Genomic DNA, 16105 nt, shown 5'->3' on the forward strand with positions numbered 1-16105 from the left:
TAATTTAAGAAAATACGTAAGGAAAGAAAGAAAATATATGAGTACATAGTAGAGATGAAAGACATCACCATCCAAGGATCCAACAACAAGACTCGATTATTGCCATTTTAGATGTTTGTTGGTCAAAGTGTTGGTCACAATCTTGATCCATCAGGGATGGCGGAAGCCCATGAAACAAAGAGGGTTCATACATGGGTTCACTGGATTCATACATGTTTTGGTTCAGGTGGGAATGCTCTGGTACCTCCCCTGGGGGGGGAGTTTTACGCTGTCTGATGTTAACACTGTGAATCATGTGCAGTCCTCTGGTGGGAAGCCTGAGAAATTAGTCTGGGGGTACATCGGGGTTGTTGGTGGTCACAGACTCCATCTATCCCATAACTTAGCGTGATTTTGAGCAGTGATATGAGTATGAACACTTGTTTTCTCTCCCACAGTTTGCCAGAGAATTTTGTCTGGATGCGTTAACCAGGATGCGCTAACCAGATCTCACCACTGACAGGTCTGGAATCAGCAGCTTCCTGTCACAAATTCATCCCTTCTGTGCTTATATTGAGTTCCTGCTGTGGTATCTTATGGCAGTTTCTGTCTGTGGCCTTGACAGTGTTTGAGACAGGCAGCTGTGTGCTTTAACTCTTTACAGGGTGTCAAAAACTTCCAAACATTATTCCAGCTCTCCTGGGATAAAGCACTCGCAGGAACAGGGTTCTGCTATTTCTCATTACTGCTTTGCACTTACCGGCCCTCCTTCATCATGGGATGTGGTTGTCTCTTGTTTGGATTTTGAATGTTTTCATTTAACTGATGTGCTTTTTTTTACAGACATGTTGGTGTGAAGGGCTGTGTGACAAAAGCTCATAAAGTACTTTAAATTTTTTAAATAATTTCTACTACAAGTATCTAACTTAAAGGTTATTACATTCAGACTACCTGTTTTCCTTCAAATTAAAACGTAATTTACTGAGCTAGAATTTATTCAAGGCTGGTGTATTTCTGATTTGGATTATATTATATATTAGAACTCACCTGCCTATGTGTAGAATTTTCGTAACTTCAAACCTAGTTACATCAGTGCAAGGTGCATCTTTATATAGCAGGAAATTTGAAAGTGTTACTATGATTTAAAATGGTAGAAGGAGTAACAAAGAGCTTTCTTGAACCTAGAGAGACCTGCCTATTGATGCTTCTCTTTCATATATGAAGGACAGGCAACATAGTCTGGGCACAGTAAGAGTTGAATTTAAGGCTTGAAAGTCAAAAAATGCCCTGTTTTTCTGTTTTTGTTTGTGTTTTGTTTTTCTGATTTTTTTTTTTACTTTTTTTTTTTAACCTTGTGAAAATATAACTGGAATTCTAGTTCCTGATTATTAATTAAAAATACTTTTTTCTTCCTAAAGTATTTAGAGAGCTTGGGGCTTAATGCCCAGTTTATGCAAATTTTCTAAGTATTTAGAGATAGGAAGTTTATAGCACATGGCTATTGTGTGAAGTGAAGCTGTGGTGAGCAAACCCTTCACAAGCTTGAGGGCTTTCATTCCTCACTGTTGGGAACTGATCATATTTTACTTGAGAAGACACAACCATTTAATCACAGTGCTTTTGAAGCAATTAGGAAAGGTGGCTGTTATGACTTTAATAATACTAATTTTTTGAAGGGAGGCAGTGAGGAAAGCCCTGCTGCTTAAAAGCACATGGTGGTGCTTGCATTCAGTCTTGAGCAATGGAGAGCAGGATTTGGCTTTTCTAATTTGCTTAGCATCTCTCCGTTCATGGCACATACACAATCAAGGGAGCATCCAAGTTTATTGCTGAAAAAAGAAACAGCAAAGGGAACCAGCTTGTCAGATGACAGATCTGTTTGTCTCCTCAGGCATGTGGAAATCCTCAGCCTTAGGCACGCACTACTGAGTGGATGTAACCCTTACTGCTTATGAACAAGAAGTTTGTGTACGTATTATATTTTTCCAGGCTTCTAATAGATGAACACAGAAAGCTTGGTCTCCCCACACCTCTTAATTTTCTTAAGAGTCAGGAGTAGAAACATCTTCCTAGTTCTCGCTACTGTTGTTTTCAGCAGTGTTTTCTTATTATAAAATGGACATCTTAAGTTGTATCCTGAGACTGAGATTATAGGATTGTAAATGCACTGTGCAACTGCTCACTTCAGCAGGTGTGCATCTCTGTACAATTAAATTTCTACAACAGCTGTCACCAAAGCAGCAGATTCTGAGATCGGTGCACACTAGTGATTGAAAATAGAACAGTTTTTTTTTGTCTCCTCCAAAACTGGGGAAAAGGATGTAGTCTGTATACCAAACCAAAAAGGCACAAAGAGATTACTTGGCTTGAGTTGCAAGTAATTTTCCACATCTTCTTGCAATTACAACGCTTCCTACTTGTCTTCATCAACTTTCTGAGGATATAGGCTGAATTCTGTTCTTTTCCATTGAAGACCAGCTTTAATTTCAGGGCAGGAAATAACATTGCGTAGCAAATCAAAATTACTGAATGTCCTATGATTGCTTTAAATGTATCACTGGTTCAGTGTCAGTTCCTCATCTTTTATTTTTGTTCACTTGAATAGGATTGAATTTTCTTTCAGTAGAATAAAACATCAGTTAAGAATTTGTGTGATACCCCCACTGAAAGAAAGGTGTGAATTAACTTTGTCTTTGGTTAACTGAATTTACCATTCAAACACTATGGATTATTGAGGAGAGGATCTACCATGTAAGTGTTCCAACGGAGGTGTCTTCTGCTCATAATCCTATTTCTTCTATTCCTTAGGTAACTTTTGAAGTTATGCAGTAATGCATAACTTCATGACAGTAATGCAGTTTTGATTTTGTGCCTTTTTATTCCTCCATTCTAGGACCTTTAGAAAACTTGCTATGCCTTTCTAATCTTTGAAGGAATTTAGCTGGAAGAGATTTTTTGTACAATATTGAGGAGAGAAAGAGCAGTGGCATGTCTTCCTCTAAAATGATAATTGGGTTCTCAGCTTGGTAGGTTACACCAGAATTGGACCAGACTCTTCTAACCTCATTGTTTAAAGATAACTAGCAGTATGTGTATTTGGCTGGGCCACTCGAGGAATATTTACTCTCTTTTTTCCATCAACTCTTGTATTTTCAAGGTTAAACTGGAGGGATGAGGATCATTTGGGATCTCAGTATGTGAGTGGTGTCTAGGATGCTTGGAATGTGCATCGTGGTGTGCCTGACAGAGGAATTTGGTAAAATTGGAGGAGAGTGAAGAGTAAAAAATGCCATAAAAATTTTACACATAAAATTGATGTCAGAAACAAATCTCAGGAGAGTATACATTGTTGAGAAAGCAGAGACTTACTTGGGAATTGGGTGGGGTTTTTTTGTTAGTTGGTTGTTTTTTACCATTTGAATATGTAGGAGAACGGTACCTGTACAGATAGCTTATCTTGTTGGTATTGTAGCATTTGCTCCAGCACTTCTCTCTTTGCAGTCCTTATTCTGGTCAGTTTACTTTTAGTTCCCTGTCTGTGCTCTTTACTTCTCCCTTTTCTTCTCCAGGGTGTCAGTGGAGAGGTGCTCTCCACCACAAAATTTATTTTCTGAAATGTGTGTTTGATTGTTTTGTTTTGTTTTTCTGCCTGTAACCACTGAACACGGATATGGAGTTCCAGAGCATGCAGCCTCCACCTGTGAATAAAGGCATTTTTCCCTAAACTTTGTCAGTGTACCCAGGGACTCCCTCTTGTTATTTTCCACCTTCTTTATAAAAATGGAACATTTCATGGTCTGAAATCTTATTTGTAGGTGATGCTACCTGCTGACTTCAACAAGTAAATGGGATAACATTTAAATTAGTATGAAGCTGCTCTTTCATGCTTAGAGCTATACCATTGGCTGTAGTGCTTGATAATATGCAACTTCCTGCGTTAAAAACATAAATCTGATTTGGAGCAGATTTCAGAACCCAGAACTTATTTATGGACAACAGCCCAATTAAACTGTGGCAAAGAAACTTGGAAGTGAGTTTATTTGCATCTTTCTACGTCTGCATGTTCATACTTAATTACTTCTGTATATAAGACAAGTACAGTATTTAGATGTTAGAGCATCAGGAGTCCATGCAGTATAAATGGATAAATACATGGATGCAGTGTCCTAGTATTCTTGAGGGTTATTTTATTTATGATGTTACAGCATTTTTTCCATGGCACATCAGGGATGTGTCACATATCCACATCACTGATACCAAGCTGCTGTGCACTCTAGGATACATCTCACATGATCTGCCAAAGAGGTTTGCAGTTATTTTTAAGTGCCATCAGTGCTAACAATAAATCTAGAGATGACAGGTGGAAATCCTTGTTCCAAGCTCTCCTCAGTACCAAGGTTTGTCTCCCAATTCTGCACTTGATAATTCAAGCGTCATCTAATAATCTGTTTTCCCAATTTAATGTTTCAAATTTTTATGACTCTGTTAAGAGTTGGACTGGACTGCTGTAATCTTTTTATTCACAAGTAGCAGCACCACATCCACTATTTATACTAATATACATTATTGCTATTAATGCTATTTTTAAAGAACATACGGTTTGGATATGTTAAAGTTTACAGAATTGGACTCTTAACCAGTAATGTCCTCCTTTGCTATAAGGCTGTAAGAAATGCCTCACAGGTTATAAAGTAATCCAAGAAATGAAATTGTGTTGCAAGAGTAGACCTTGTGGGATTTTTTCCCCTAAAAAAATCAGAGATAATTCTGTCAGACTCTGAGAATTTATCCATCACAGCTCATTAATACTACCAAACCCTATTTTTAGTATTTCCACACAGTTAAGAAGTGAACATATCCATCTGGGCTGCAGAAAGAAGAAACTTCCTCTAAGCATGTTTTTACTTCCAAGGCAGAAAAATCTTGTCTCAGTGGGACAAGCAGAGCCTGCCTGTGCTGTTGGCAGCATTTTAAAGGGAAATGTTGCTGATGAAGCTAGAAATCTCTGTGGATAATTGTAAAATATTCACTGTAATGTAAAAGGGATTCTCTCTTGCAAAACTGACAATACTATTAAAAAAGCTTTTTAAAGAATGAAGAAGTCCTTTTCTATAGTAAATAAAAATACTATAGTAAAAGCTGCTTCTCTGTCTGTTTTTTCAAGTTTATGCTTTGCATTGAAAAACTGCCCTGCCCCACTGCATCCAAAAAGGGAACTAGGAGCACAAGAGACAAAGAATAAAATGGAAGCTGGAGGAAGGATGTGAGTCACCTCACACGAAATAAATGAATGAGGATGAAATGTTGCAAGGTGTTAGCTTTTGAAAAGCTGTATTTTGAACATTTAACTGCTTCATCTCAAAGCTAAGTAGAGCACTCAACAGCATCACAAAAATATCTGATGAATAAGAAAAAGGTGATGGGAAATGTGCATCATTCCACTCCTTTCTTATCCTCCATGTTTGCATTTAATCCTCATGCAGAGGGTGTACTACTCTGCCAAGAAAAAGCATTGCCCTTGACTGCTTTTCAAAAACAGTAAAAAGGAATGGCTTATTCAGTGTTACATCCAGGTATGCCCCATCTTCTTTCTGTGCTGCAGGGTCTTCTGGCTGATCTGTTCCATCACTGGCCAGTTTGAAAAAGGCTTTATTTATTACCTGTAAGGGAAAACACATGAGTAACTCTGGAGTCATCAGAGCACAATCGTGATGGGACAAATGAGAGTCTGAGTAAATGATAAAACATTTGTTTTACTCCATAGATGTTTAAAAAAGATGTTGGAGTACTTGTCCATAATGTGCAAAAGCTGTATAACTGCTTTTACATTGGGCTGGTCTGTAATCCCGTTACCCTTGTGTCATGGTTTAACCCCAGCCAGCAGGTGGGTACCACACAGCTGCTCACTCATTCCTCCCACAACTTGCCCGCAACTAAAACTCTGATGTTATCAGCATTATTCTCCTAAATCAAGAACATACACTGTATGTGATACTCAGTCCCCTACTAAGCATGTCCCCTACATGGTTCTGACTGCTTAGTTCTAGGTAAATTTATTCTGTCTAGGAGGCTGAAACTGTGCAGGAAACTTCTTTTTTTTTTTTAATGCCAGTGATATGTACTGTACCTTTCCAACTGTCAGACTGGCATTGCTTATCTTACTGAAATCTGCCCCCTTCCCCAGCAGTTCAGGCAGTTCCATATCTGCAAGAAGCTCCTGTAGATCAGAGCTGTCTTCTAGTGTTAATGCTGGCAGCACTAATTTAATTTCTCTGCAGAGAGAGGGAGAGAGAGAGGCAAGTGAGCGCTTGTTCCCTGTGAAAGCATGGTGGTTGGGCAGTCCTGGGGAATGGACATATGAAAACAACTCCAACTAGTGCTTGGTGTGTGGGCACAAACACAGTGGGTGCCTGTTACTGTTTCCAGGTGTGAACTCACCCAGACTTCACCAGGGTCTGCTGCTAAACCCCAAACCATCCCACTTCATGTATGGGATGCTAATTTTCTTGAAATTCCCCTAGATAAAAAGCTGATCCCGCCAAAGTGGAGCTCCTTTGAAGTGACCCCTCTGGCTGTGCAGGGGTTTCTCTTTGTGCACGGCAGTAAAGCCTCCCTGGCAGGATCTGACCCCAGGTGAATGGGCAGCCCTGTGTGGCTCACCCCATCCCATTATCCCTTCTCTGGGAGAATGCACATGTTCCTTCCCTACCTTGGGGACAGCCACTGGAGCCAGGCTGAGGACTGCCACGTCAGCTTGGACTCCACGCTCTCCAGGTCGCTGCCATTGATGGGCTGCAACAGCACCAGCAGCGCCATCTTGCTGATGGGGATTTCCACCACGGAAAAAGTCCCACTGGCATCAGTTTTGTACTTGAATGTCCCCGTGATAGACAACATAGGAACCAAGACCTTTGTGTTTGAATCCACCCAGAATTCCTGAGGCTCTTTGAGCGGGAAGGCTTGCTTAACATTCACTGAAAAACAGACCAAGAAAGGAGAAATTGATTCTTCTCTTCCTTCCCTCCTCCCCTCTGCCCCTTAGCTGGTCTTTTTAAGAACACACTGTGCCTTATAAAAGGACTGCTTGTATAAAATCACATTTAGCTACTGTAATCATATGTCTCCCCCTTTTAATTTGCCTTCTGCTGGCATCAAGTTCACAGCACAGGGACCATGACCATCAGGACTGTGACTAACCTGCTGTGTTTCTGTTGGCTTTGTGGCCTTCTCTGGGGACAGGAAAGTGTCTCTGCTTGCTTGGTTGCCTGCTTCCTCCCAGGCTGCCACATGGTCCCCAGGGGCTCACAGGCCTGTGCAGAGGGTCTGCTTGGTTTCCTCTCTGTCCCTCGAGTGCACTGATGGCATATTTGGAAGCACATCCATCAGGGCCAGCCCTTGCTGCAGGAGCACTCTCAGGCAGCCAGGTGGGCTCAGGAGAGGGAAGGCAGCACAAGCTCTGCCTGAGGTCTCACCCTTCACCATCTTACAAACCAAAGCAATGGGTAAGGTTGTAAGCACAACATTGAAGTGTTGGCTGAGCCAAGGAGGTTAAAAAGGACATACTCGAACACTTACTAGACCTTAAAATAAATTTCTTTCCCAGTTCACAACTATGAGAGGCCTTGCTCTCACCTTGCACTACTTCTGTGCAGCTTTGCATTTCAACATGTTATCTTCTCACTGCCACAGATCAATGCTGCTGCCCAGCTGGGCAGATAATCCTGTTCATCATTATAGAAACTACTGCCCTCAGTGAAACTTGCACCTGAGGTTCTGCACTGAATTCTAAATGGCAGGCCCTGCTTGGCAGCAAGTCTACAAATGTGAAGAAAACTGTGTGTGTAAGTGAACAACATTTGACACCACTGGAGCATGTAGCTGCTGTTTTGTATGGATTTCTGTCACTTTATCAATGCTATGGCTGTTAATAGCATCTCAGAGCTTATATAACATGTTTCAGAGAAACAAATGTACTTTTTCCTTTCTGTAGCTATGGGGACAGACATGGAGCATGACATGATCAGCTGTCATGGATGCCCCTTCACAACCAAATGGCAAACCAAATGCTGAAGTCATCTTCTGTGTTTATTAGAATATAATTGCTTGTGCAATTCATTTGCTCTTGAGCCAATTTTGTCCCCCCTTGTGTGGGACTGCAGCATTTCAAATGCACCTTCTGACATAGAAGGTAGTAGAGCTGACCCAGTGAGGCAGACCCTTGAACATGTGTTTCTATACCAAGTAAAAGTTTCCAATAGAGAAGAAGAGGGAAAAAATGGTTCTGCTAAAGGAAAACTGCTTTTGTGACCATGTCCAAGTCTGTAACACAATTACTTTTGTAGTATCATATCTATACTAGATCTTACAATGAAGAGAAAGCTGATGCCCATAGCTCACTGAGAGAATGACAGCATCCATGAAAGGCAAAGAAAAACTGACATCCAGTTTTGAAGAGGGAAGATGGAGGCACAAAAAGGTTTAATGGGCACCACAACTCCACCTTTAGCAGTAGAGGCCCACTCAGGAACTTAGGGCTCACTGCAAGTATTCTGAAATACATTCCCAAGTAGGCAAGCTGTCTGAGGTGTGCAGTCTTTGTTATTACATTAAGTCACAAGGATCTAGGAAAGCAGCTACACTCAGAAGAGAAGGCTCAGTTGTAGTGTAGGGGGATTTCTGGGACAGCAGCATGGAATGACCCTAGGCAATGAAGGGATTGCCTTATTCTAGGTTTGTATAAGTGCCCTGCTTCCATAACTGATGATGTTCAGTTGCTTCCTGAGCCAGATTTTGCCTCCGGACTTCTGTGTTTAATAGCCACTAGAGGAGTCATGTCCACTATATTTTTTAGCCTTTTTTTGTATCTGTACCTCTGGCCTGCTACCCTCAGTTCCTTTGGCTTTCTTTAAAGCTACACCCTGATCAATCTTGCTGAAGGCCCCTCATGACTTTTAGCTCCTTTGCAGCCAGAAATGCTTCACAAGTCTTTCTAATGCACCTTTCCACTCCTTTCGTAATCCTTAGTTTCCTGGACAAGGAAAATTTCTTGGAGGCTATCTCCCTCCTCCTCACTCCCCATTGCCCTTGCAGTGTGCAGGCAAGATCCCTGACACAGTAGTGGGGAGCAGAGGTCCAGCTTTTCATCTGAGCCCTTCCCTTTCCTGACTGAGCAGGTGTGACTTTGCTTCCTTCCCAGGAGTAGGGTTACTGCCCGTCCTTCCCCAAGCCTGTTCCGAAAAGGAGCAGTGCTGCCTCATACCTGCCAAGCGGATGTCCTCTGCAAACAGCAGCTGGGTGGATGGGTTGATGTCTGCCAGTAAGGCCTTGCTCTGTCCCTCGCTTTTGGCCTCCACAAAGGCATTTATTTGTTTTGCTGCCTCGCCTGGATTTGCAAAGTCAACAGCTCGGGCGTAGAATGCATCAGCGCTGGGGAGCAAGTGCTCCATGAACAGCTGGAAGAGGGGTATGCCAGGGGCAGAGAACAAGCACAGTGTCTTGGAAAAGAGCAGCTCCTCGTCCCCACTCTTCACAAGCCTTTCAATTGTCCTCAGGCTGGAAAGGAAATTGCTTCCGACTGCCATGGAAGTGCAGTCAGGGTTTCCAGAGGGGGGAACAAATCCCAGCAAACCCTGCAAATCAAGTGCTGTCTGGTTTGAGGCCCCCAGGTAGAATGACACCAAGGAGCTGTAGAGGCTGGTTGGGGACAGAAGCACGTTTTGGCTCCTCTGTGCTTTCTGCAGCACACTGTAAAACCGCATGCCCAGGACATACACCAAGTCACTCAGGTAGCTCCGTTCCTCCTTCCCCCAAGTGCTGAGGCTTGGGGCTTCCAACTTGTTGTCATTCATGCCAGCTTCATATTTGGGTGTGGTTTGGGATTCAGTGGAGACAGGGACAATAGTCTTTCCCTCCTGAACCAATTTTTCCAGCTTGTCACACTCACTCTCTTTGAAACAATACAAATTGAAAGGGTGGACGTAGACCCGGTCACAAGTCACCACGGTAAGGCAAGCATACAAGTAGAGAAGATCTGCTACCAGATTCATGTTGGAAAATTGCCTCCACCGTGTCTGCTGAAAGAAAAAATTAGGAAGAAAGGAGACTGGTCAGTCTGTTTCAAGTACAGTTTCTCTTAATCACAGGGTGAGGTGCTAGTGCTGTGTTGGAGTTACAAAGGTGGGAATTTCAGTATTTATTTTGGTCTGACTCTGCCCCTAAAAAGCCCAGGATGAGACAGACACCACTTTCAATGGTAGCAGGTGGGAAATGGTAAGCACAGATGTGACTCCATTACCCACTGCAGTACCCTAAAGATTTTTCATGGGAATGATTGTGGATACTGGTTATGCCTGCAAACTAGATCATGCTACTTCTGCAAAACATTTCTTTTGCAACAAATGCAACAACATTTGTTCCTGGGACCTGGTCAGAGCCATCCATCTCTACAAACTGCTGCACTGAACCTTGCTGACACATAGACAGGCTAAGCAATGTGCCTGCTGTTATGCAGGAGGTAGGTTTGGAAGCCAGTTCTCCAAAGGTCTGAACACAGAATGGTCCTGCTTTGTATGTCTAGTCAGCAAAATACTTGGCACTAGCAGAGCATGTTATGTTTCCATAGCACAGTGCAAACATTCATTCTAGCTTCTAGGCAAACACACTCCAGGCTCCCTTGTACAAATGTGCTCACACTGAAACCATTTTTCATTGCACCTTCTTGTTTGAATACAGTTACAAGGGGTAGGCTGAGTTTTACTCAGCTGTGTAAGCAGTCTTCTCCTGAGGTAAAAGACCACTTGCTGCTCTTGTTTTTCCTGACAAGAAGCAGAGAATTTTACTGTATGTGGATGTCTCTGGTGTTCTAGCACAAAGGATATAATGCAAATTGGGAATAGAACGTCGTGGACACACACACAGAGACAAATTATACCCACTGACAAATTTTATATTTTTAGAATTCTCTCTTTTCTTATGTCAAACTTTTTGATAACTAATAGCTCTGCTGTACCTTTCTTGGATTTCTAGTATATGACTTTTTATCTGTGTATTTGAAATCCAAACTGAAATGTGTTGAAAATTATGCATTTGTAACACGTAACATCAGCCAGAATGCTTTTATTCAGAGCTGTATTTTTATTCTACTAGTAATTCCTTGTTTATTGTAGCTTTGTTCACTCTCTTTCACCCATTTCAAGTTCTGCAGAGCTCATTGGATGGGCAAAATGCTATCAGCCTTGCCAGTACCCAAGCCCTGATCTCTGCTTTCTTGCTCCAAGGCTTTTTGAGTCACACCAGTCTGTCAGGTATTGTAATTCTGGTAGCCTGAGCCTTTTGAGAGGACACAGAGCAATGTCTGTCTCATCAACACTTTATACAGGGTGGAAGCACTTGTGTTTAAATCCAGCTATTCAAGACCTGGCCCCTTCCCAGCAATGTATAACCATATTCTTTCCCCTGAGGGGTCCCCAAGTATTTAATGCCTAATAATATCCCAGTGTGCAGTACCACCACTCTGTTGCACATACAAAAACTGAGATGTGCAGATGCTTGGTAACTAGACATACTTTGCTAAGTACATCTAACTGCTAACATGGACATCTGCATTCCCAGGCTGTAGGCTCCTATCTAACAGCTGGTTTTGCAAATGGAATTTATGGTGCTGTAATGGTCCCTCAGGATGTCTAAGTGTTTTACTACAGAATGCTTATGGGTCAAGCCTGAAACTATTTACTCCCTAGGGGCATGCAGGGGAGGACCTGCTGTAGATCTCTGTCCTTGTGCCTTCACTCAAGGATTGTTCTTCCCCATTAACTCCCACCTCATTCTCTAAATTACTGTATGGGCAGCACAGTCGTGCTGTTGTCCCCTCTGCTCCTGGCCCCTCTTCACCTCCCCAACCCCACTGGTAGCATGTGACATGCATGACAGAGCTTATTCCTTGCTTGTCACTGGTTAAAAAAATTATCTTGGGAGGTGCCTTCCCAACTTCACTTTCACAGTTAGCCCAGCTACTGTGCTAGTGGATTTCTAGACTACTCAATGCATCTTTCACATTGGCATGCTCAGGAAAACGAACCAAAAAGCCACAAATTAGAAAGAATTCCCTTCCCACACTGTTCTCTCCATCACACAATTATTTGAGGCATTACTTAATCTTTCCTGCACAGCAGGGAGGGTGACCCTGTGCCACCCAGGCAGGCTGTGCCATTAGGCACCATTGGCACCCAGTGGTCACTTCTCTCTGGCTGCCAGGGCCCCCAGCTCTGTTCAGTATTTTTTCCATGAGCAGAAGCAAGAGGAGCAGTTCTCACTGCCAAGCACTTACCCTAAGCCCCATCTGTGGAAAGTCAGAGTGGTTTATTTGGCTAAAGAAGAGAGCCCCAAGCCCTTTGGAAAAGCATGAACACCTGAGTTGAAAAAGCAGCACTCAAAGCAAGTGCACTAAGAGCACGTACTCGCCTCTGTCCTGGGGGTGTTGCCCCTTTGTTGTCCCTCCAATGCTGTTGTCCCTCAGGCAAGCTCCTCACGATGCTGTTGTCCCTCAGGCAAGCTCCTCACGACACCTGTCCCCTCAGGGTGGTGGGACGGTGGGTGGAATTCTGCCCTTTCTACACGGCTGCAGCGGCATTGCGCAAAGCTGCTTTACATCACAGCCTGGGGGCTGAGAGAAGTTACCTCAGGCCAATGAGACCTGAGCCCAGCCTAACACCGGCTTCACAGAAAGTTCCAGGGATGGATACACAACCTTTAGCCAGACCCAGCACACCTGTGTAGCCTGCAGTTACACATTTACCAAGGCAGACACTGGCAGTTTTACTACGCAGAATAACTGATTATAGGAAAGACATAATTTTGTGCCAGACTGAAAGGAATGTAGATTTCTTTGTACTTATATTTGTTGTACAGTTGAATCAGATTTTTGGCTTCACAGATAAATTGCCTTTAATCTCTATCTTGCAGCCTGGGGACCCACCAGTGTGTGAGATGTGTATGCTACTGCAGAATAAAGTGATTAAGCTCTCAATTTTTACCCCTTCTTTCCCTCTTGAACTGTTCAGAATGTCAAGTCTTTGTTCTTTCTCCTCTTGAACAAGACGTGTTGAAATGGAGAAGATGAAAGCCAGATAGGTAAGATTGCCAGAGCTGGATTACAAAGACTTCATCCCTCCCAGTGTCAGCCTCTCAAGTCTTGTTTGGGAAAAGATCTTTGAGCTGCTTCTGAAACAATCTTTCAATTTTGGTGTGCCCCTTCTTCCCATTTAAGCACATAAACAGCGAATCAAGCTAGGGATAAATGCAATTGGTTAGACTGGGTCTTGTTCAGTGCCCTTTATTATTAGTCCCATGGCTCTAACAGGATTAGGTCTGATTTATCATCTGTGCTTTGATTTTAGAGGGCCAGTCAGGCATGATGTGTACTGCAGTGCCCAGCAACATGTTGGGTTCAAGGAGAAAGCTGAGAGAGGGGGATGTTTTCAATGTGCCTGGGCAGCTGGAGCTGGTGGAGATGAAGGTGGAGACAGAGGCAGCTGAGTCCTGCCAGCCCAAAGGCTGTGTGCCAGGTGCCTGACACCAAAGAGATGAGAAATTTCTGTCTCTGCAGTCCTGCTTTTCATTTAAACAATCTGATTACCTTCACTACAATGAGGTCCAAAAGTGGTTCTGAGCCCAGGCTTGTATAACATGCTGACTTGCGCTGAAGGCTTAACCAAACAGCTTGAAACATTCAAGGTGTTTTGTCCTCTTGCTGCCTGAGCATCTCAGTTGAGGAAGCACCTGCCCACAGAACAATTCCTGAGCATTTTTACCATCCCCAGACAGCTTTAAAATGCTTCTAGTCAAGCAAAGAATACAGGCAAAGGGAGAAGGATGAAAAATGAAAAATGCATATTGCTCAGCTAAATGCTAAGAGATCAAGTTAGGTTTCAGGTCCACCTTTTTTACCCTCTACCCTGGAGACTCCTTCCCACAGGCAGACCAGGGAAGACAGCTGGTCCCTTAGAGGCCAGTGGAGCTGCAGGTGGGATGTGAGCACAGCCCAAATCTGTATCTCCTGCACCACCGCCCATGTGGGTCCACCTGAGGCACTAGGCAGGCATCAGCAGTGCACACGAATGGCCAGGCCACGCCGAGCCTATGAGCTAGAGCTGGTCTGCTCCGTCCCCCTAGATGAGGCTTGAGCACAGGTGAAAAGAAAACCCATCCCAATACTCTCTGTATCGAGGGCACCTTGTATTCCGTAAAACTCTGAAAAGTATCCTTATTAAAAATAATTACTGGCTTTGCTTTATAAGCTACAAGTGATGCTAATGAAATATAATACAGACTTACATGTTTGCTGTGGACAATAAACACTGAAAGGGGAAATCACAAACCCCTAACCCACTGTACTTTTTTTCCTTAGATCATTATGCCTTTGTTCTGCAGCATCCAGACAATGCTGTTGTTTGGGTATCTCCTACTTCCAGTTCCCCTGAAGGTCATGACCAAGTGGTGCTGCAGCTGTTGGTCTCCTTGTGCTGTAAGTATCAGCCCTAAACAGGCAGCCCTGGCTGCAGGGGATGCTGCCCTGAAGAAGAGGAGGAGCAGGAGTCACCTGAACAACAAATCTACCATGCGGGTCTGGGGGCTCTGCCTCATAAAGAAAGTTGAATATTCTCAGGGTTTTCAGCCAAGTTGATCCTTGGGTGTCTTTTGGTGTTTGTGCACCTAATTCTATTGTTTTCTGTTGATAAAAAAATGGTCAGTGTCTTTGAGGAACACAGAAGTCTATCTTTTGCCCCCACTCTTGCCTCCACATCAATAAAGTAATCAAATTAAAATACCTAGCTTTCTCTAGAAAAAGAAGTTTCACCAGGTAATGTTTGAGGTCCTGTTTTCACCACAGTCCTCCTCTTGCCTCCTCCCTCCTCAGCCACTGGGAATTTGGTTGGCCCCAGTAATGAGGAAGAGTCTTCGATTTCACCCTATGTTCATGCACCACTACAAAGTTCAGATACAGTTCCCCCCCCCCTCATTTTCCAGTCACTTGTTCTCACTCAATTAATATTCCCCTATTAAGATGCATCACAAACCAGCACACTTCTTAGATCTTTGTCTTTTATCTTTTAACACTTTCTTCTAAAGGAGAAGGTTTCAGATTACGAAGAACATACCTGCAACATGTTTTATCCTAGTAGTACTTAACTACAGTTAAGTCTTTAATTTTACTTCTGAGATTTTAAGCAGAAGTGCATGAGCATTATTCCAATTACTATATGTGGACTCTGTTGTCAGGCTTTTTTTTATTGGGTTGCCATGGTTTTAGGAATGAGAGTGTGCTTAAAGATAGAGCTTTGACTTTAAAAAGCGGAGTCTCTATCCTGCCCTTCAGCTCTGGTGTCCAAGGATTTTGCCCCTTAAAGAGAGCTGTGCCAGAGAATTTGCACTGGGCCAAATTTGGGCAAAAAGCTTTCTGGCAACAAGGAACCCAAGAAGGTGAAAGCAAGGCTGTTCTACAAGCATCCCCTATCCAAAACAAGCCTGTGGCCCACACATGCTTTCTAATGAACCTCTCCCTGCAACAGCCACTGTAAAGGTACAAAGAAACACAGAGCTCTCAAACCTGTTCTTCAGCGATGAGGTGTGTGCTCTCCTTTTGCCCCACTCTCTGATTTTGGAGGGGTACTCAGCTCCCCATTTTATACCCACTCTTGCATAAGCCGGGCCCGCCCCCCCCCCTTCCCCCCTCCCCCCTCCCCCCCTCCCCCCTCCACCGCTGCCCTCATTTCTCTTCGAAACCTGCCTCTGTTTTTCCTGCTTGTTATTCATGGTAGCTGCTGGGAGGGAGCAAAGAGGGGTGGAAAAACACTGGTGCTGCGGTTATGGGTTTCCTTGCAGCCATCCTAGGATCAGATCTCCTGGTCAGCCTCATTTTTGTGAAGTGCTAATGTGGAAGCACTCCCCTTCCCCATGAAAAAATTCTCATTGATGGTGCTCCAGCACTTCTTCATGCAAATACTGCCAAAATGGCGTCAGAAATTTTAACCCTGGCAGAGGAACACTAACTCTACAGACAGCAGCATATAATTCAGCCTTGAATGGGAAAATGTTTTTGTCCAAGGTAGAATTTTGGTTAATCGACCGG

The 16105-nt window shown here is 43.3% G+C and overlaps 1 protein-coding gene across 6 annotated transcripts; it reads right to left on the minus strand.

The window, feature by feature from the left end:
• Positions 1-5283: 5283 nt before the first annotated feature.
• Positions 5284-15665, minus strand: AGT (angiotensinogen). 6 transcript variants are annotated; one of them, XM_053937261.1, is made up of 5 exons: positions 15584-15665; positions 9239-10052; positions 6689-6953; positions 6107-6251; positions 5284-5639 (listed from the first exon to the last, which is right to left on the minus strand). In XM_053937261.1, exons 2-5 carry the CDS (start codon positions 10023-10025, stop codon positions 5448-5450), a joined length of 1389 nt encoding a protein of 462 aa, XP_053793236.1. In that variant the 5' UTR covers positions 10026-10052; positions 15584-15665; the 3' UTR covers positions 5284-5447. The 6 variants fall into 6 exon arrangements, with proteins under 6 accessions (XP_053793236.1, XP_053793240.1, XP_053793238.1 ...); XM_053937265.1 differs by having other exon boundaries at positions 9239-10049; positions 15584-15605; XM_053937263.1 differs by lacking the exon at positions 15584-15665 and adding an exon at positions 12439-12611 and having other exon boundaries at positions 9239-10049.
• Between the last annotated feature and the right edge of the window lie 440 nt (positions 15666-16105).

This window comes from Vidua chalybeata, chromosome 3 (genome assembly GCF_026979565.1).
Source record: "Vidua chalybeata isolate OUT-0048 chromosome 3, bVidCha1 merged haplotype, whole genome shotgun sequence".
Lineage (NCBI taxonomy): Eukaryota > Metazoa > Chordata > Aves > Passeriformes > Viduidae > Vidua > Vidua chalybeata.

Coding starts and splice junctions, on each gene's coding strand:
- AGT (XM_053937261.1), bottom strand. CDS start 10,025: ATGAATCTGGTAGCAGATCTTCTCTACTTGTATGCTTGCCTTACCGTG. Junction 6,954..9,238: donor AGAGGACATCCGCTTGGCAG/GTATGAGGCAGC, acceptor TCTGTTTTTCAG/TGAATGTTAAGCAAGCCTTC. Junction 5,640..6,106: donor CCAGTCTGACAGTTGGAAAG/GTACAGTACATA, acceptor TTTCCCTTACAG/GTAATAAATAAAGCCTTTTT.